Source organism: Hoplias malabaricus, chromosome 12 (genome assembly GCF_029633855.1).
Source record: "Hoplias malabaricus isolate fHopMal1 chromosome 12, fHopMal1.hap1, whole genome shotgun sequence".
Lineage (NCBI taxonomy): Eukaryota > Metazoa > Chordata > Actinopteri > Characiformes > Erythrinidae > Hoplias > Hoplias malabaricus.
In genome coordinates, this window is record NC_089811.1 from 6,867,361 (window position 1) to 6,889,325 (window position 21,965).

Sequence of the window (21,965 nt, forward strand, 5' to 3'; positions counted from 1 at the left end):
GCCTCCAGGTCCCTGGAGCTGTGTGACTGCGACACTACCTGCTGCGCCACCTTATTATTATTTTTATTTATTTATTTATTTATTTTTTTTTGCTCTTGTAAGAAAATAGTTTCCCTCAGGAATAAATTAACAAACCCATTACCCAAAAACCCAGGACACGGCTGAAATAAAAAAAAAGAATCTGTGTTATGTTAATTCCCTTTATGATTTATGAATCAGGAAATCTGGATATATCTCTCTGTGAAGGGCAAGGCTGGACCCCACTATAAGAATGTGCATAACCATTCAGATGGGATTGATGTGATAAATATAGCCAAGGGCACGAAGGGGCGGGGGTAAGGGCACGGTGGGATACGTCTTCCCTTTCTGGGAAAGACAGAGATTTATCAATAGCCCATAATAACTGTAAACATAACTTTAAATAGTAACATGTATAGAACGATGTGCTAATGATAAGAAATTCATTTTTAGAAATTAAATTTTAAAGGATTGTATGCCCCCCCTTCATATGTCTCACAGTGGGTTGCTCCCCTGCGTTACCAGGCCATGAGAGTCACTTTTTAATATTTAAGGCAATATTAGACTTTTTTTTCTGTTACGTTTTTCCACAAACGTTGGTAGCTTCAGGAGGGGGCTCACTGACCCCGTCTCTCTCCAGTACACCTGTTTAATAGAAAAACACTGTGAGTTAGTCTGGCTGGAAGAGGTTTATTTGTTAGCCAGCCATGATGGCTTTTCCGTTAAGAATCTGTTATGAGATTACGCCATGTATAGTGTGCCATCTACAGACCATTCTTGGTATTACTAGTTGAATATATTTGCTTCATCTGTATAGTACCTGTAAGACATCAGTACTTTGTCGTCTATCTATCTATCTATCTATCTATCTATCTATCTATCTATCTATCATACGAATTTAGTTAAAAACAGCAGTAGAAGCAGCACTCTTCTAATCCATTGGGTTACGGTTTATAAATCCATGTCGGGTTTTACTCCACAGCCTGTGTTGCGGTCCGCTCCTGTGCGAGGAGTCCGTTTCGGGTTTTCGGTCTCTACTCCTTTTGTTTAGAGAGGAGCGGAGCGGAGCAGAGCGGAGTGTGGTACCGAGCGCCTGGTCCTTCTCCGGCTGTGCGATTGTGTGTGTGTGTGTGTGTTTTGTTTGTGTTTATTTTTGTGAGTGTGTGGAGTGTACTTGGTGGTGGTCCTCATGTCCGTGGGAGTGGAGTGCGGGTTCTCCAGCGAGGAGGTGCTGTGTGAGCGCTTCCCCGTGCATAGGGCGTGTAGAGACGGGGACACAGCGGCGCTGAGCGCGCTGCTGCAGCGGCTCCCGGAGCAGATCCTCCTCGAGGACTCCTTCTACGGCTGGACCCCCATACACTGGGCCGCGCACTTCGGCACGGTAATAAACCCCCGGCATGTCCTCGGAGAGAGCCTCAGAACCAGAACGACAGTGGCGTTATATCACGAAGAGTCGTACAAAAGGGTTTGATAATTAATACACAGATGGCATGATTTAGTGACGATGAATATACAACACACCTCCGCACATTTTAATTCGCATTTACTGTTTTCTGAACGTATTTGGGGCGAAATGTAAAGTGTGGCGTTTGCTCGGTGTTATAAACTTGGCGAATAATTAGAAAAATTACAGTGAAGACCTTTGTAAAGAAGGTGCTAACTTATGGAGACCCGCCGGCAACTTCTTTTTTTTTTTAAATGAAGGCTGCTGTTCTAATTTTTTTCGAACGTTGCTCCCAAGCCTCGTTAACTCTTTCTCTTCCAGTAAATATTACGTTCATACGGATTACGAAGTTGTTCGCACGTATTAATTTTATCATAAACAGACGTCACCAGTAGGGCGCCGTACTAATATAGTTTTACTAAATATATTTAATTTAAATTTTATTAGAGATGTCCAGACATTTTAGAATATTTTTAATCTTTTTACGCCCCGGTGTGTTATTTAGTACCTACAGTGACCCCGGTAAATAGATTGTCTTGGTATGAGACATTAATGAAAGTCTGACAGTTTAAGAAACTGTAGATATTCATTGCCGAGCCGCGGAGGATTAACGCTTTACCTCCTTTCATTCTAATTTCCCGTTCCACCTTAAACGACGTGGCGCCAAAATGTAACGGCTGCACCATTTAAGGTGGAACGGGAAATTCCGGTAAAAACTGGCGAATGAGAGACATGACTTTAGCTTCGGATTCAAATACTAACTTTATAAACACTCTAGCTAGCTCATTAGCTAACAAGTGTTTAATTCTACTAGCTTGGCCATCTCTGGTGAGCTGAGTTAGTGATAAATAAAGTGTTAGACTCGAGATTAAGGCCTGTATCGACTGTGTTAAACTGCAATGGCCTGCTGTCTGGCTAATAATAGACACACAACCAAATCATTACCAGAGAAAGGCCATGACACACATTAACATGTCATTGCCGTATGGAGTAACACTCGCCTTCCACCAGCTCCAACAAATCTGTGTTTGGAATCGTGTTTCGGGGCTTTGGTCGTTTTATGTTTCTGACATCTGCATCCGAGACCTACACAGCGGCCAGATAATGTGGGATGGGTTGCAAATTGTGGCCATTACATTTTTTTTTCAGACCCATTATTTATTTATTTTCCCTTTCTTTGCCTGTGCAGGGCCCCTGTCGAGTCACTATCGTTTAATAAAAGGACTTTTATTGTGTACTAATCTCTGTCATTAATAACAAGTCATTAACAGATGTTCGTGTAAAAAGCTTACAGTGTGTCTTGGCTAAACCATATTTTCCATCACCTTTATTTTTAGAGTGTTTCCCCACAGTTGAGCAGAGTGTAGTTGGCAGTAATTTACATTAGATAAACATATAAAAGTCCTTTACAGAACTTTGAATTTGAAAGGCTTTTCACCTTTATTTTATGGAGTTTTACCAGCAGCAGTATGTTTTCTCATAGTAGTTTGCAGTAATCTCTGTCAGCCTTTTCTTTCAGAAGTAAAGCTTGTCTGGTCTTTGATCCCAGATGATGCCCAGACTTGTTCTCTCTTTTTTTGTGTTATATCAATAATGTGTTCCATCACTCGCATATTTGTTACTAAATTATTTTAAACAGGAAAGTAAAAAAAAAAAATTGTTCTCTCTGTCTTTCTTTCTCTGTTTCTCTCTCTCTTTCTCTGTTTCTCTCTCTGTCTTTCTCTGTTTCTCTCTCTCTGTCTCTCTCTCTCTGTATGTTGAGGGACTAGGGCTCCAATAACTGCCTCGAGTCACAGCCCTGACTAAGTCTCATTATACAGCAGTAACTGATGCTGTTGAGCTTAACGTTGCCTCAGGTGCCGTTGTTACACATGGCAAGTTTTTCTTGTAGGTGGTACACTCACCACACGAGAGCTTTAAAAATAAAATTGGATACCTTTTTAAATAAATTGTGGACCTCTAAATGTAGTAGCCTTGCTAGGCCTCATTTCAGTGTCAAAGAGAGTAAGCTACAATAAGTAATTTTTTTCTTTTTTTCAAATATGAAATGGTCACTGTTAGCACTGTTATCATTACCATGTTTCTTTCACAATACAGGTGCACTCAGTTGTTACTAAATTACTAAATCTCACTGCACTGTGGTCAATCCCACATCAGGGGTGTGGTTGTTAAGTGTGTTTATCTTGTCAGCTAAAGAATGGGAGTGGTGCTGCTTGGGCAGAGGTTCAGGGAAATAACAGGAAAGATTACATATTAAACATTATACTGTCTTGAGGTCATTCAAGCTATGATTTGTTATTTGTAACTCAACATTTTATTGATTTAAAAGCATTTTTAGCTGTTGCCTCACTGAGAGGACATTTTATAGTATTTAAGTATTTATTTTTTTGCATATTTTCTTATCCAGAGCTCCTTGTAATATTCATTGACTTTTAATGATGTAGTAGTGGTGTTCCTTCCGGAATATTTAACAAACAATAGTTATCCTGTTTGCTGTAGATTAAAGTTACATTTAGCTGGAACGCAGGTGAATGTGAAACACTAGTGACTGCTGAGGGTGTAGTGATTTCAGTACACTATTCAAAATATGGACATTTGGAAAAAGTCAAATTGCACCACAATGTCGCTTTCATTGTGCCCCAATCACAAGTGGAGCAGACCACTCAGATCCAATAGCAGCTGCAATCTCTCTCTTTCTCTCTCTCTCTTTCTCTCTCTCTTTCTTTCTCTCTCTTTCTCTCTCTCTCTCTTTCTCTTTTCTCTCTCTCTCTCTCTCTCTTTCTCTCTGTTTCTCTGGGAGCACAAGCCCATTATACTTTAAAGTAAGTCACATGTAAATCAGACTGATCTAATACATGATTTCTTATTCATTGGTATTTAAAGCACATCAAACCGTAATATACCTGCTTTAGAGAAATGAATGGGATGGTGTCTATCAGCATTGCTACATGAACAGTTTCTTACCCCTTGTTTTTTAACTCCTGTGCCCTTGCTGGGTCCGGCAGCTTTAAGATGAGTCCAAGTCAGCTCTTTTCTCATGGCACTGCGTCCTTCTCCTTGCACAGTCAGTCTCCATGTGTTGAATCTTTAAGTCTTTTTAGTTTCTGAAAGAGGAACTTGGTAGGAATGAGTGGATGGAAATGTCTTCTGACCTGTACGCAACTTCATTCTTCACTTTTCCCCAATAGGAGTCCTCTAACACAGAAAAAACATCCCATTAACTTAGTCTTCAGCAGAACATTGCAGTGAAAAACATACTCTGACCTTCAGAACCAACTTAAATAAAGTACTAATGAATCCATAATAAGAGTGATTGGGTCAGTGAGTGATATACTGTGTGCAGTAATGTATTTTTATCAGTTTAGTTTGTTGTACAAGTTCTCTCTCTTTTTAGTCTTTGTTTGATGCATGTTCCCTTGTTGCTCTCTGGTTTCTCACAGCTGGAGTGTGTCATGCAGCTGGTGCAGGTGGGCTGCGGAGTCAACTCTGTGACCTCTCGGTTTGCCCAGACTCCTGCTCACATCGCTGCCTTTGGTGGTCACCCACATTGTCTGCTCTGGTTGCTGCAGGCTGGGGCTGACATCAACAGACAGGTGGGTTGTTGTTAAACTTGGGTGCATGTTTATAACGGCTCTGAGTAAATGCACTGATATAGCAACAGCTGTTGCTTCCTAAATCAGCTGTTTAATCTCAGTAATTTGGTCTCTGACATGGAGAGATGCTACTTGGAAACAGGGTATACTGGACTTTTACATCTGTAGCTATTTAAATATAGCTTTATTTGTATTATTTTAATAAGTGACTTGTCATATTGGAAACAAACGTCGTGTAAGACTCCAGTGATTTCACACACAGGATTTAATGAAGAGTTAAACAAGCTTGTCTAGGCTTCCAGCATGAAGGCAGGGTTCACGGTGAGGATACATCTATCCACATGTACAGTCATGCCCTTGTTTTTTTTCTTGGCCCAGCTCTTCACTTATTTTCCAAGCGTATAAAAAAACTAGGGTTGATTATCCTCGTAGATGCTCAGCCCTGGATTTGCCCTTTGATGCCTCAGCTGCACTTTGCAGAGAAACCAGATTAGTAGGCCAGCATTATGTAACTGCTAAAGCTATGCTCTTTTAAAATTCCCAAGTGCAGTCTAATCCGCATCCTATCTTCTTATTTATGCTCTTTTGGTGCCTTTGCATCAAACTGATTACAATTAGGTCAAAGAACAAGCTTACTCTTCACCCTTGGTTCTCAGGCTCTTCAGACTTTTGCTTTTTCCACTGAAAGCAGTGACGCTGGACTGACCTACATTCTCCTCCCATGAGTCACAGTCAACACTGGAGGGCTATAGTGATGCTTGGCCAGTTGCTCTCACTCTCGAGCGCTCTTTAAGGCTTTCTCTCGGGGTGAATAGTTCATGGCGGATGAAAGTGTTTCACATGCCTGGCCTGTTAACTAGGGATGTCCCGTTCTGATACAAAGAGCATTATTCACAACCTGCACCAGTGAGAGACATGCAGTCTGTTTTACTACCACCTGTGATATCTGTGTAAATATTAGAGATCAGTGCTCATCTCCCTGTTTCTTTCTTCTCTCCTTTCACCCCACCCTCCTCTCCAGGACTATGTTGGAGAAACTCCCATCCACAAGGCCGCTCGTGCTGGTAGTATTGAGTGCATTAATACACTCCTGATGCAGGGGGCAAAAGCCGAGTAAGTTCAAACTCGTAACTGCTCGTTATTTCTTTTAACTTTATCTCTCTACCCTCAGCATCCCTGAAAACACTCCACTGACTCATATTTGGGAAGGGCTCCCATCAAAAATTATAGGTGGTCCCACTGGATGTCCATTAGATTAGTTCTTAGATCCAGGCACAGATCTGGAGCTCGTTAGGTCTTTGTTAGTAACTACAGTAGAAGGATAATCAGACTGTGCCGAAATCTGACTCCCTATAGTTTTAACAGTTGAGGTTGTTTGAGACCATATAATCAGGAAAAGAAATCAATTAATTAATTTGCCAAAATATTCAGACTACATCAACACAATTAGACCTTTTATAAGTACTAGGAAAGTCATATTTCTCTAATAAAGGTATTTAATATTGTACAAAATCACCAGTACTCTCCTATAGACAGACACCTGTATAGACCTAAACTGGAAAAACCTATTTGCTGGCCATCTTCAGAATGTCTGCCACTAATGAATCAAATGCCTGCCTTATGCAGGTGAGGTATAATCTTCCCTTAATACAAGGGTATTATTCAGCTGTGTTAATAATAATGCTGACATTCAGGAGATGATTCGAGCTCATTTTCCTATTGTGGCAGCATAGTTTTAATACATTTACTATTGTGATGAGGTAATACGTTTTAAATACACTTTAATCATTTAGGAACGTAAGGTATTTTTTTCATATCGTCTCAGAACGTGTGTTATTTATTTATCACATTCAGTTGGAGGAACTTGGTGTATATATCTAGGGAGATATTATGATAGTTTAGGGACTATATTGTGGGTCATATAGTTTTTTTATTCCATTTTTACTTACACTACAAATACACAAGTATTTGAAATAAGGGTATTTTTAAATAATATTAGCACAATGCTAGCAATAATATTAACATGTTTTATTCTATAGTTTGGATTTAATGATTAATTTGGAATTAATTAATTAATTCTACTTTAAAACTACAGCTTCAAAATCATTGTGACCTGCCTTAGGTCAAATATTGATAAGTTTAGCTCATGCTCTGTTAGAAAATATCTTTGTAAAGCCATAAACATCCATTTTTGAAATGGTAGACATTCGTAGCCTTGACAACGTATCAGTTCTGAAACAAAATAGTCCCCAATTCATGTTTAAAAGCAGCTCCTACGAAACAGTCATATTACATAACATGGACTAGGGCGTTATTACTAACACATTAAGGCTTAAAGAAAAGCTTTCCGTCTATATATTACCTTTTAGCCATTGCAAAGTCAAAAATGGCCAGTAGCGAACGTTAGTTTTGAAAGTATCTGAAATACCATAAATGACGTAATTTTAAAATCATGTCTGTCCTCTTTAAATCTATTTTTGATGGGAGTCCGTCTTGAATATTGTCCTGAAGTGGAAGAATTAATGTTCTAACATGACTTTTGCTAAATGTGTTATGTGATCTCTGAATTGGATATTTTTATGATTTGTATATTGTGTGTTACAATGTCATCAGGTGCTGAGGTAATATCCTTTTTGTTTTCTTTCTCTTTTGAGTTGTGGTAAGTGTGTTTTTATAACCTGGCTTAAGAGACAAATGCACATTTCCTCATTGTTTCAAAGCACAGACCCTTTTAATGCTGCCCCAGGGTGTTTCCACTACCTGTGTTTTTCTTGTTGGGAGATACAAAATAAGTGAGACATGGGGCATTTATAACCAGTGCAGTGTTTATGTCGAGAAAGCACTCTCTGAAACATTTTTTTGCAACTTATTCGCCTAATGTTTGGTGTACTGTCCCAATGAGCAAGCAGAATTGGTTTCGTATCAGTGGAAATTGACGAGTGTCTCTTCAGAAATTCTTGGTACTGCATTTATCACCACAGTACATCATTCACAGAAGCATTTCTAAGCATTAAAATTCATCCATGAATAAATATTGACACTCCTTATTTTTTTATAGGTAAAGCTTATTGTTAAAGAATAACGTATTACGGCTGATTTGAGCTTTTTGTTCAGCGTAAAGACTCTACTATTAAAGACAACTTCATTAGAGCAGGGATGAGTTCCAGTAAAGCAGATCACATGTTTCCTTGAGGCTATAAAACAGAAAATGTACCAGAGAGTGCTTCTTGCTGAACCTGATGGATTATTAATAACCACTGCTCCGCATGTCTTCAGTATGCTGTAACAGGACACTCACTCTCTGATACTCAAGACTGAATCATTACAGCTACACTTGTTCCATTGTTGATTCTTTTGGGTGTTTTACATAGCTCAGATACAACACCCTCTGAACTGGTGAGACTGGAAATATATGCAAAGCTATTAGTCACTTTTTATACATTTTAATGCCAGTAACACTGGCCTAGATTAAACCTCTTCTTAAACTAAAAGAATTTCATTTTGAAGATTCATAACTGGCACTGCACTTTAGAAGGAGACTATACTTGTTATTGCAGTAAAATGACTTGCTAAAATGCAGTGCCCTTTTTTTAATTTAGATGTTTATTTTTGACTTAGGCTTTAATCTGTGTCTGGAGAAACCAGCCCATAATATTGACTTAGATAAAGGGTGTAGTGTCTTTGTTGCTCATTTTGAAGTCTATGCAGTAAATGTTATCTTACTGTTTTATGTCTCTCTCTACAATGAAAAGCAAAATCTCCATTGATGGTAATAGGGTAATATCTGCTGTTTCACAGAAGCACATTTCATGCTAAATTATGTTTACACCACTTTGTGAATAATTGCATTGGGTTAGATTCTGGATATATTTTGATCTATCAGCGTCTAATTTTTAGAAAAATGACGTTACTGTTTTACGTTTTATGTGAGTTAATAATTAAAAAAAAGTGGATTCATTGCATTTGTTTAGAGCAGTAAAAGGTCAAGAGCTCCAGCCAAATATTTATCAATATAATACTCACAATGAAAAGGTTTCATTTCATTTGGCAGAGTTTGAAAATATACTCTGAATCAGCACTATAATAACTAGCAGTGCCATTCAATAATGTACCCTGCAGTTTTCTCCCCATCACTCCTACATTTGGCAATTTCCTGATATTTAGACGTACACAAATCAAAATGTAATCATGCATTTAATTTAAAAGTAATTTATATATATTCAGTTGAAAGCAAATGGAAATAGCAGTAAAAGAATGTACACACAGTTAAGAAAACTTACATCGGTTCATACCCATTCCTTTTTACAATGATTTATTATTAGTCTATTTACACAAACAGTGTCTAAAATTATACATAACCCTGGAAATTGTTCATTCCAAATCAGCTATCAGTGTGTGTCAGACAACCTTGTCAAAGGAAAAGACTTATTGAGAAAGGAGCACTGGAGAAACCCATCAGGCAGCCTGCAGAACAGTTATGTCTTGTGCAGTGTTGTAATTTCTAATAAGACAGTCATCAGAAACATACAACCAGAGTGTCCAAGAAATGTATAACAGAAAACATCAACACTCTGGAGTTGCACAGAGTCCAGACCTGAGTCCTATCAGGAATCTGTGGAGGGAACAAGGACCAGAGTGACAGCGAGGAAGTCTTGAAACCTCAGTGACCTGGAAATCCTCTAGAGTAGTAGTCTCAATGCCTTGGAGACATGCAATAAACCTGTTAGCAATTATCAGAACAGATTTATTTGCTGTGACAGCAAAGAAAAACCTTTTCTTCTGTCACAAGTTAATTACATTTACAACCAGTAGAAACCTCACTGTAATTCACTAGGAATGGGTATGAGTAGTTTTGGGCTTAACTCTAGATTACATGGTGAAGTTTGGAGAAATACATGTTCATGGTGCTGTATACCATTTTAAATGTTTTGAATTTAATAAGCTGTGTCTTCTGTGGAAAAGCAGATGCAAAACTTTAGATGTTTAAAATTCCTGCAACTTTCCAAACTTTCTTTCAATGTATATATAAAGAACACAGTCTCCTGTGACTCTGAATGTCATGTGTTGGTGAATGTTAAATCAGCAGCTTCAGAATTGAATTTCTCAATTATTTTCAGATTTTGTCTTATTTTTTTCCCCAAGAAATATTTAAAGCAAAATCACTTTTAATATAGATTTCTTTATATTGATATTTAACTTGTTCTGCTTTGCTATTAGAATAACAGGACAGTAGAAAAGTAAATTAATTAAGTTTTAGTATCTACTGTTTAATTTATCCATAAAATGTATTTTAAAATGTATTTGTTTGGGCTTTATGGCTCATTTAGTATAAGGATATTATGCACTGATGTTTGTAGACAGTTATTGTTATTGATAATTGCAGTAATTTATGTACAGGTTTTTTAATTAAAGCTGAACCTTCTAGTCAATGTTTTAATTTGAATTAAGCGAACCAATCGAATACTATCTAAATATTTTAAATGCAGTGTAGATTCTTTTCATTCCTAAAAAATTAGAACAATGTTTAAAAAAAAAAAAAAAGAATGTCTTCAGTTTATTTGGGACTGCATATGACATTCAGGCTCATTGACACTGTTTATTGTGATTACTACCAGAATGCTACAAATGCTTTGTTTTGTTTTTTTTCATTTAACGTGTGCTTTTGATTCAGTGATGAAATGTGCACACTGTAGTCACTCAAATAAGACTTGTTTGTGTTTGTTATTGCTGTATGACTGTATATTTTTCAAGGTGTTATTAGTATTAGTAGTTTTACAGCAGGTTCAGGCAGAAATGAAGAGTGTTGTAAGTATGCTTTCCCTTGATAGGTGAAGGTGTATTTTAGCAGTATTTGAGTAAGTAAGGGAGTATCTCAGGCCAAGAGTAAATTTAGTGTACGGGATTGGAGCTGGAGGAATGAAGGGCTCTTTTATTTATTTAATTATTATTATTATTATTTTTTTAATAAATATCTGATTAACATTTATTTTCTTTTAATAATAATAATAATAATAATAAACTACTACACAGATGCCAAAATGTAGCATAGAAAATGTTTATATTTTTAGGAACTAAATCATTATTTAACCTTAGTGTTATTGTATTTTCATATTAAATATTTATTAAATTAACTTTCATAATAACAGTAGAATTTTTCTTCTATACAGACTATTTAACTTGTCACGTCGTATAATATTTACATTTTGGTACATCCTCATAAAATGATTTCACAACCATTAGCTATATCTAAAAATTATATTTAAAAAATATAAAATATTATATACAAATCTCTTAAATCAAGCAGTTAGATACTATATTAAATGCAGATAAATGCATTTGGGTTTTAGTACGTACACACACACACACACACACACACTAGTTTATTATCATTTTTTCATTATGTACTAAGACTTAAGACTTTTATTGTCTTATACATGTTAGCTGATACTATCCAGACTGGCTTCAGAGCCTGTTGACTGCTTTGCTATGTGTCCTACAGTAACACTTAGCTAATTTGATTTACGGCTGTACATATGTATTCGTTCACTCCCTGTAACTGCTTCCTGCGGTTCAGGGTTGCGGTGTTGTGTATAAACAGCTATTCCCTATAAGGATGTTGTTGTTCACAATTCCTTGTAAAAATTTCATGATTTTAAAGAGATTTTTAAAATGGTGTAATTAATATGAATTAAATATGCATTTTAGAGTTTAAAAAGGGAATTAAATTCATTGAAAAATAATTATGTAATACATTTTTTTTCTGTTAAATTTAACAAATTGCAAAAATTATAAACCCGTTTAAAAGCTTTATAATTAAAAGCTACAAGCATTTTTAACAAAATTTCAAACAACTGGATATTTCCTGTTTTATTCCTGCAACATTTTAAATGAAAGGCTTGACGAATACAAAATATCTTCAAAAAAAGTTATTTCTTGTTCGTAATAAAGCTGGTCCTTTCAGGAGGTGAAATACCGGAGGAGAATTCATTCTTCTTACGAGAGACTTGTTCAGTGGCAAAAGTTTACATCTTTGAGCTTTTTTTCCAGGACACTTTCTACATTCTTTTCTATTTGGGCAAATATATAATGGCCACATTTTTTCTAAGCAAGACATCTTCCTTGTTCAGACTTGAACTCCGTCCGTGGGCGTACATTGAGGGGAATAAATAGAACTTCAAACAGAAGAAACAGTAAAAGTGGCTGCAGACCGTTTTTTCTTCCGTTCACAAATTTGTAAATCTGCCGGTATCCCACTAATACATCTCTTATACCATTTCAGTTTTAAGGGACTTTATTTGTAGCTTCCTGCTACAGGCTTTTGTGCTTTGACATGTGAATCACTTTATTTCAACCTTAATACAAGCAGTATCTCGATGAAGATCCCACAGTCTGGGAAAACGAACTATTAATAACAATTCAGTGCTTTGCTTTGAAAGCTACTAAGCTTTAAATTTGTTTACTTTAAAAGGCTGAATTTAATTTAAGCACATAAAACTCTTAAATGATCACGCTCAAACTAATCACACTGGACTTCCCCAACCGCACGTTACGATACTATTTCAAACTTGATTCATTACATAATTCAGTCAGTCCAGTTCTTTTACTCTGCCTTATCTGATCTAGCATTTATCCTGCTGATATCTTCCCAATACCAAATCCTATTTATTCTGATTCTACGTTATTTGCCACTTCTGTGCAGAATCTTCCATCCTTTTTTGGCTTCGTTTTCTTGTTCTTGATCTCTTCTTCATTGAGAGAATTTGTAGACGCGACTGGAACCACTGCAGATTAATGAGTGTTTCAGAATCTTGTTCTTTGAAGCCCAAGCACACCACTTGATCTAGCCATAATGGAAACACTGGACCAATGAAGTGGGCCTTTGAATTCTCTCTGGCATATTTGAAAAATAAGTCCCAGATTGTCCTGTACAGAATAAACCTTGTTGTGTTCGGTCTGCGCTATTAGAACAACGTTTATCCCCCACTTTAAGAGTTCTGCAGCCTGATTTCAGCCCATTGGAGGTTAATCACCAGGTCGGAGTATACAGCGTTCCTTAATGACCATATGCAAATTGGACTTGAAGATTCATGGGGCTTATCTCAACTGCAAAAGGAAAAAACTAAACGTGAAATATCCAGTTGAAACTAAAAACTTGTTTAAAAAAATAGCCTGATGTAATACACCAATAATAAAAGTAATGAAAATTTGTGAAATAAATGTAATATTTATTTATTTATTTTTTATTTGGGGCCCTGAAACCTCCACGTAAAGGTTTGGAATGAGATGATTTAGGAAAGTCTGTAGGGTAAAGGACAGGATTTAGATGAGTGTGCATTACTACATCTGTACTTTGCTTTAACTCTTTTTTAACCTGTCTTCATTCTTTATGCTGAGACGTTTTGCATAGAGGTTCATTGTTTTTTGTTAAATGTCATCTGCAGAGTTCTTATTCATGAAATGATAGACCTTGTTGTTTTATTAACCCTGTCACCTTTATCCTTATGAAAGTGACACAATTAAAAAAAAAATGAAACCCTGCAGATTCAACTAACTTGATTTTGTTAATTGTTGCCGCAAAATTTTTTAGAGAAAATCTACACGTCTCAATGTTTTTGCAGCCATTGAATTCGAAATGACTTGACTTTTTCAAGTAATCCTAGAAAAGGGGGAGAGCATTCCAAATAGACACTGCTGACTCACTCCAAGTTCCCTCAACGAAACTGCACTGTTGTGGCATTAGGAGTGTTCTCACTATCGCTCCCTTCAGTATCTACACACTGGCAAACTGTTGAGGTATTTCTTGCGGTGATTGGTTTTACTGATAGGAAGTTTTGTACATAGAAAAGTTTCAAATGAGAAAGCTTTTGAATTTAGAAATAGTTGTTTTTTAATTTTTTGTTTAAAATTGTTTGTTTATAGACCTGCATGCTTTGCTAAATTATGCCCTTACATCAAGACTTCTTTTTGTATATGTTAACTTTTATTTTGTTTCTTTGTAAAACTAACCATAGGACTTTATATGTAGCACAGGTCTAATCAGTTCCGCTTGTCACTGCCAGAATAAGCATGGGTTAAAGATGACGTTCAGGAGGTTATGTAGTAGACTGAGACAACAATGGCAGGGAGTTTGTGTACTCAGAATAGTGAAGCATATATCAGTATATAGGGAGAGGAAAAAAAAAAAGAATGCATCCATGTCACCAATGATTTAAAACAGGCGAATGAATACATTGGACCTGATCTGGTTTAACACTGTATTTGCCGATAATTTAATGAATTATTTAAGACATTTGGCACCGGTGAAATGCTTGGAGTACTGTGGGTCTCTTGGTTTTAATGTGAAGTGTTTATAATTAAAGTTTTTTACTAAGTAGAGGGACATTCAAGTGAAAATTTTCTTAATTTATGATTTTAAAAATTGATTTTATAAAAATGGCTCTTGGACATCATTGTAATTTTCACGGCAAAAATCTCAGATGCATATATTATAGCTAAAGTAATTATAGAATAGTGTACAGACAATAATTTGACAAGAGCCTAATTCTAACACTAATGCATAACATAAGTGGTCTTGCTATGAGATTTAAATAGTAACACACAAAACATTGTTCTAACAATAGATGCTTATTTTTAAATGCGTGTTTGTTTAAAAAAGCACAAGCCGTTATGTTTAATCAGTGCTACTACATAGAAAATCCACATTAATAGTATATCCACCATAATGAAATACTATTCAGTATCAAATAATAGTTATATGTTGAATGTTAACATGTTAAGTGCCATTATGGATTTCTTTTCTCTGTAAAAAATAAATAAATAAATAAATAAAAAAATCTAGTGTTTAAATTACTCCAAAAGGGCTTTATTTATGAATATATTTTGAATAAATTCAACTAATTTCAGACTTAGACTTAAATATATTGTACCCCTTGCTGTATAATTAAAGAACCATTATTATAGAAAAAGACTGAAATCATCTCTATGAAAGGTGCCAGAAATCTGATGCAAATTAATCCAAATTAAAATTGAATATGTGCCAATAAACAGAACCAGTCGACTGTTTTGTGACCTACTTTGGTGTAATGCCTTTTTACACATTTGCATGAGCAAGATGAGGAAATCCGGTTTTAAAATATATATAAATATACATTTATACAATTGATCTAAATGGCCATGTATGTAATATAATTCATTTTCTGATGTACATGAAAGTAGTTGAGCATTCAGAAGTTGTTGTGAGTAGCGATGAAGTACACACTCATTGTGTGGCCACAGTTAAATTGACAAGGATGATTTTTAAAGCATAAGAAATAGAGGAGCAGTCTGTTATGAGACTCCTCACTCGGATGGGCTTCTTGTAAAGTGTCTTAAGTATATGAGCTCTTCTGAGAGAGAATAACAACTTTTTAAATATTAAAACTTCCCGGTTCTTAGCCGTCTGAGCTGAAACCAGCAGTAGCTAAAGTAGATTTTATAAATGGGCAGTTTCTGATTTGAAAAGTTTACTTGTTTTGGTTGATTATAATGGTTCCCCAATTTTAGATTTGCTAATTGTAGATTGTATGGAGTTATCTATCTTTTCTATAACCGCTGGAAAAGCTACAAACTCGGATACATCTTGCATTGCACTTGTTGGCATTTAACAAATGTTGATTTTTAAAATTTCTTTGTGCACGGTTTTTAAATTCTTTCAGGTTGCTCGCATCTAAGAGTGTGATTTCAATTTGAGACCCACCTCCAAGCTATTAACCAAACATTTAAAACAGTCTTTACGCATGTGTACAGTTCAAATTCACAGAACTGCTTGGAAGCATTCTTTTTTTTTTTTTTTTGGTTTCTTTTCTTATTTTTTCCCTTCAGGTTTGGGCAGGAGTTGGGGGGTGGGGGGAGGTCTGTGAACACAGTTTTAATTTTATTTTTCATTCAATGTAACATTTTGTTTGAACTTTTAATTTGGAAATGCCTTAATGTGTGTGAGTGAATGTGTTACACTGGTTTAGCCAGACAGATATTTGATGAAGATTTGAAGTGGTGTATTATTTATTTATCATTATTATTTATTTATTTATTTTTAATGAAAATGATGATGATAGATTTGTGGATGAGCAAACACTTTCAGTTTGAGCTTGACAAATAGCAGTGTAAGGCATCTGGTGGCACATCACAGAGGAACAGAACTGCGTAATAAAGTGAAAATATATTTGAGAGAGAGCTGAGAATTCCTAAAAATATTACATTTTTTTAAAAAGTTTAAGTTGCATTACATTATCACAGTCTGGGACCAGTTGCATTTTTGTAAAGGCAGGGAAAAATAAGTGCTATATCTCATTCAATACCTAATTGTAAACATTCCGTGTTTCTTGTCCAAGAAGTTGCGTTTCTTTTAAAAGCCATAATGCTAGTTATGACTTTATTTTCAGGGAAAACATTTGGGCCCATATTTAACTGTATTCAGACTTTTGCACTGGTCTAGGAGCAGTTTTTCTCAGTGAAAATGGCTGTTGGGAAGGAGAAACGTATCTCTACTCTTAATCAGATGTGCTAGATCATGTCCATTTCTCTTTCTCAGTATTTAATGCTTCATTATATTCTGTGCACAGGGTTGTCACTTAGTTTCATAAGATTTAGGTTCTGTTTGACTTTATATTTATCTTTTTTTAAATTACGGTTGCAATTATTTGGCAAGGTTTAGACATGCATTTAAAAAGCTGTCTTTTGTTTAAAAAAAAAAATAGAGGCTACACTTTTAGTACTCTTTTAGAGTATCTGAACTCAACTGTGATGTGCTACCATTGCTTACATTTGTGGCTTTTGGCTGCATTAAAAATGGGCTCTGGGGAAACGTCCAGCGTTTTGGGGTAAGTCATAAAGAGTAGTATTAACTTTTCTGTCCAGTTTGTTCATCCATGTGTTCTTTTCTTTGTTTTTACGAATGCAAGAGAATATGGCAAAACATCTCCAGGCAAAGCCTGAACCAAGTATGTTCTCAAGTCCTTTTCCTTGAAATGCATTACTTATTGTTCCTTGCCCAGCATTGGAGGCATTCAAAAAAAATTGCAGTTCACTTAATTCTTCTTATTCACAACCTGCACAGCTCTTATTAGCAGTTGGTGCACTTTTTTAGAAACACATTCCCAGCTTTGACTTGTCTTTTACATTTATCATTGCTTCTTTTGCCAATTCAACACTTTTTACAGAAGACTTTACAGAGTTCTTTGAATTAATTGGTCGATCGGATTTGATCCACTTTTAGCATTGGTGGTTCTGCTGTTAGCTGTTCTTTCTAACAGCTTCTTTCTCTATCACGTGCTTTAGATATAGTTACAATTTCCAATCTTTAAACATTGTTTTAAAAACATATGCATGGATGCCATCAAAAGACTGAACATTTTTAAATGGAAGACTTACTGGACACATGCGTGAGTTCCTTTGGAAGCGTCTAAACCCTTGTTCCAGGTTGAACGTGATTCTTTTTGTTTGGTGGTTTGCACACTTTTGCTCTATTGGCTGTACCCTCATCTATGATCAATTTACCTCTTCTCTTCTGCGTTTGATGGCATTTTTCTTCCAATTCAAGGACACAGTGTTATTTATTGGAAATGATTAGAAGTGATTCAGTGAGATGACTTTTAAGACACTGCCATCTTTTCCTTCAAGCTTTTAATTCAGATAGACTGGCTCATGTTCAGTTGATTGAACGTCTTTTAGTTCAGTTTGGTGACAACTGCCAAATGTCCCAATGGAAATTCTTTAAAAAAAAATGGTGTTATTGCTTCAAGGTCAAAAAGACCTTTTGATATTGTTCATATTATCATTTTACCAGCATTTCCCTGGTGTTCTTTTTATTCCATCTTTCTTTATTCCTGAGTCATACCTGGGTTCAGGCTGCGTGAGTGCATGTTGTGAAATTTTCTGTTGCATTCAACTTCATAGTTTCAGAACAGAAATGTTTTTTCTTTTCTTTTTTTTTTATTTTTATTTTTTTATATAAATGATGTTGAATTTTTAAAGATGTTATGAAAGGCAGAAAGCAAGGAATGTGTGTTTGAGTGTGTGTGTGTGTGTGTGTGTGGGAGGGTCACCTCTACAGTAGCTCAAGAGCGCTAACATTTGGATTTTATTGTTGCGCAGCTTGAGGAACGCTAGTGGACTGACTGCAGCTGACCTAGCCCATGCCCAGGGCTTCCAGGAGTGTGCCCAACAGTTGTCCAATGCACAGAACCAGCAGCGCAACCAGCATAATGGCTTTTCCACCATTAACTCGAAGGGGGTGCTTAACAGAGGCCACCAGTTAAGCCAGGGGCGGAGTTTCCTTAATGGAGTGGCCAGTAGAAAGAGGTCACTTGATTGCCTTGAGACCAGTCACTTTAAAAAGGCCAGAACCAGAGGTAGGTTGAGATGTTTGAGTTATGAAATTGGTTAAAAGTCTGTCAGTGTTTTGTAACACAGAATTACATTGTTTTTAATTGTAATATTTTTTTTTCTGGCAGAATTCACTTAAATCCCGAATAATACCCAAATGTATTATGCATCCTTTAAGCATCCCTGTGTTGCTCAATTTGTCCTGAATGTAAACAGGCTGTCCCAATTCTTAGACACATATGTGTCGGGAGTAAAAATGCTCTCTAGTTAAACAGCTCACTAGGTTTGGGACAGACCCATAGTCTTGAATGTGTCTGGTTAACCAGAACTAGGATTAAACTGTAGCTCATATCAACATCGGTTAACGGTGAAGTCCCAAATAGTGTTTTATTCACTGGTGTATCGTTCCTGTAATACAGTCATTAATTTATATATATATCCACTCCATTTTGTAACAGCAGATCTGGAGGTCCAGATGAATATGAATGGGATGAACGGCTCTGTTGGAGAGGACTTGATGGACACCATGCAAATGGAATTTGGGCCAGCGCCTTGCAGCACAGGTGGGAATGGATCCTTAAACGGGTCATTTCCTTTGGGCTCCAGTGCCACTGCATGCCTGGCGGAGCAGGAGCAGGAGCTGGGCTGCAGGATGGAAGGCTCCTCCTCTCCAGCCCCAAAAGAGCTGGAGATCTTCACTGTGGCGTCCATGCAGATCCCCTGTCGCTGTACTAACTCCTACGCCTACCTGTAGTGGCCTTTACTGCTTCTGTGTGAAAGAGTCCATGTATATAACTAATGGATTGATGATACAAAAAAGGAGAGGAAATTTATTTGTTGCCAGAATACCGTCCTCTTGTTTTTGATTTTCAGAACGTTGTGATATGTACACGGCTTTTTACTTTTGGGTTTTTTTTAATCGTTTCCATGCCTGACAACAGAAAAAAGATGGAGGGCTTGAGTTTGTTTTGCACTGTTTAAGCTAAGTCTAAGGTAGATTTAATTTTGTAAATTTTTGTTTTGCACAATACCTTCCCAAAACAAGTGCTCTATTGATTGTAGCACTGAGAACCTGAACATAGGCATTTAGTCATGAAATCTTTGTGATGTTTAAACAGTCCCAGTGTCTAGAAAGTCTTTACGTATGCCTTGAACTCGTCTGTTATGACTATAGTGTTTACCCAGCACTACTTCTGCTCTTGTGTCTGGCTGCTTTTCCTGAGGAGCTTGATCTCTGGTTGACGTTCTACTCCACTGACCTTTTTTTTTTTTTGGTCCCTGTTTTTTCCTCGAGACAAAGAAGGGAGATTATTCCGACACTATCAGCGGTCTAAACGCACAGAAAAGCCCAAGAACTGTTGTTTCTACATCTTATTGTTTCCTTTTTTCATTTATTGCCATGAACTTTCTCGCGCCAAAGCATATCTGTACTCTTCGTGAATGTATGAGATGAGTGTGTAAACTTGTGCAGCTTTTGTAAGTGTTCATAGTAACAGCCTGGTGCTATTTAATCTGAGTTTTTCACAAGCGCTCTGACGCTGCTTGTAGCTTCCTAATTTTCTGTGGGAGGTCTGGAAGTTTCTTTATTTGTTTGAGGCCAACTGTGTCTTTGTAACTGTTGGGGTGTGGGTGGTGTTATATTTGTTATTTTTATTATTTGGTGTTTTCTGTAGACGGTTTTTGTTCTTAACTTTAGATGGACATTCTTATAAATAAAGCTTGCAACAGTTCTATGAAGATTGTAAAGCTCTCACTTTGTTATAATATCAATATTAATAAGTATTTACACAAGCTATTAATTTTTCACAGCCTATATTCTATAGTTCATGGCGCCATAGCCCAGAACTTAGCGTTCAGACTAAGACCGGGCCAAGTGCCAGTTTGGTTTGCCGTACGAGACGGCAGAAACACTCTGAATGCAAGGTTGTATGTTTAAACAATGTAGCAAGGTCACTGATGTTGATTCATTTATATGCCCATTAAATGTTTTATCATTTAAAAATTAGCCTCTCGGCTAATGTCTGCCTGTTTTATTTTTGTCTGTGGTTTGTGTTAGAGGAGTTACGGCTAGTCCTGCAGCTGTGGTCTTATGAGTATTTTGGGGTGGGTTTTCTTAGGAGTCCAACTTAAGGCTTAGAAGCATCCTGCTAAGATTCTCCGTCCCTTACTTAAATCAGGTCAGCCATACGGTGAAAGCACTGTTATCATGACCCGACTTGCCCTGAATTGGCACGGGAAGTTTGTTTGGTAAATGTAGGGCAGTGTGCTGACTTTTCCTCGGTGTGCGCCAAGGTACAAGTTATCACAGCCTGAATCAGGACTTTGCCCGCTGCTCCCAAAGAGCTCAAATGTGTAGGTGTTACATAAAGTAGTTTCATAATCTATTGACATAATGACTCGATGAGCTTCCACCCAGTCCTTGATAAAGCCTTCAAGAGAAAATACGTCCTTCTGAAGGTTCAAACGAGAGGAGTGGACGATTTGCTGGACGTTGTTGTGCAAAACAAAAATGAAGTAGTGTAGGGAGTACAAAGCACTTGTTCTTTTGATGGATTAAGGTTGATTTCTTCTCTCCAACAACAGGAAACTCTATTACTGTGTCTCACCCAGAGACTGAAAATGGGAAAATGGCCTTCACTGCAGGAGCTGGCGTGCTGGGCTTCTCTTTACACTTTGACCCCCTTGACAATGGTCTTCACTTCAGCCACCACAATGGCTTTGGAGACACAGCTGAGAACATTGAAGATGCCAGCAGTCAGATAGAGCATCGCAAGAGCATCAGTGTGGAGGAGCAGTATGACCATGCCTTCTTCAGCACGGTCCATCTTTTCCATGGCTCCTAAAAAGCCACCATTTTGTATCACGGGCCTTACGTTAAGATGTTGTTATGGAGTGTCCTTCGTAATGTATGTAAATATTCCCGTTAAATGACTTAAGTGCTGTTTTCAAAACATTGTGTTGCTGTGAAGAGCTTTAATATGAACCAAGGTTAAAAATGGCTTCGATCATCCAAGAATCGTACTTTCTGTGCCTGTTGGGTTTGTGGTACCTTGTACTGAAAGGACTCTCATCTGGATTCTGCATTGTGCTTTACTCAGTCTTGTCCTGTGCTCTGTTTTGTCTAAATAAAGTATTTCACTTCACTTTCTACCTGTAAGGCGAAGTTTAGTGTCCCACCCTTCAGCACCACCTTTGCCTTGTCATTGATTCAGAACAGTATCAGCATTGACTTTCCAGGTGTTTTTCTTAAAGCAGTTTCCCAACTCCAGTTTCACAGTCCACCGTTAGTGCATGGGATAGTGTTAGTCACTGAAGCACATCTGAGTCAGCTCCAGGACTCCATCATGAGCTCATATAGTGATTATCCAAATTATTATTAAAGGTCAAAATTACAGCTTCAGTTTGCTGCTGTCACATGACTCTACCTGCAAAGACTATTCCTTTTGATGACTCAGTTTAGACAGAGTGTCTTCCACACAGCTCCTTGGTCTCCAGGCCCTGGGTTAGATACATGGCTGGGGTCACTCTGTGTCTGTGTGGGTTTCCTC

At 37.0% G+C, this 21,965-nt stretch overlaps 1 protein-coding gene across 2 annotated transcripts; it reads left to right on the forward strand.

Moving 5' to 3' along the window:
* Window positions 1-1,084: 1,084 nt before the first annotated feature.
* ankrd10b (ankyrin repeat domain 10b) lies at window positions 1,085-21,556 on the forward strand. Of its 2 annotated transcripts, none has more exons than XM_066686355.1 (6): window positions 1,085-1,399; window positions 4,903-5,055; window positions 6,077-6,168; window positions 18,187-18,443; window positions 18,876-18,980; window positions 21,001-21,556. In XM_066686355.1, exons 1-6 carry the CDS (start codon window positions 1,208-1,210, stop codon window positions 21,258-21,260), a joined length of 1,059 nt encoding a protein of 352 aa, XP_066542452.1. In that variant the 5' UTR covers window positions 1,085-1,207; the 3' UTR covers window positions 21,261-21,556. The 2 variants fall into 2 exon arrangements, with proteins under 2 accessions (XP_066542452.1, XP_066542454.1); XM_066686357.1 differs by having other exon boundaries at window positions 18,879-18,980.
* The last annotated feature ends 409 nt before the right edge of the window (window positions 21,557-21,965 follow it).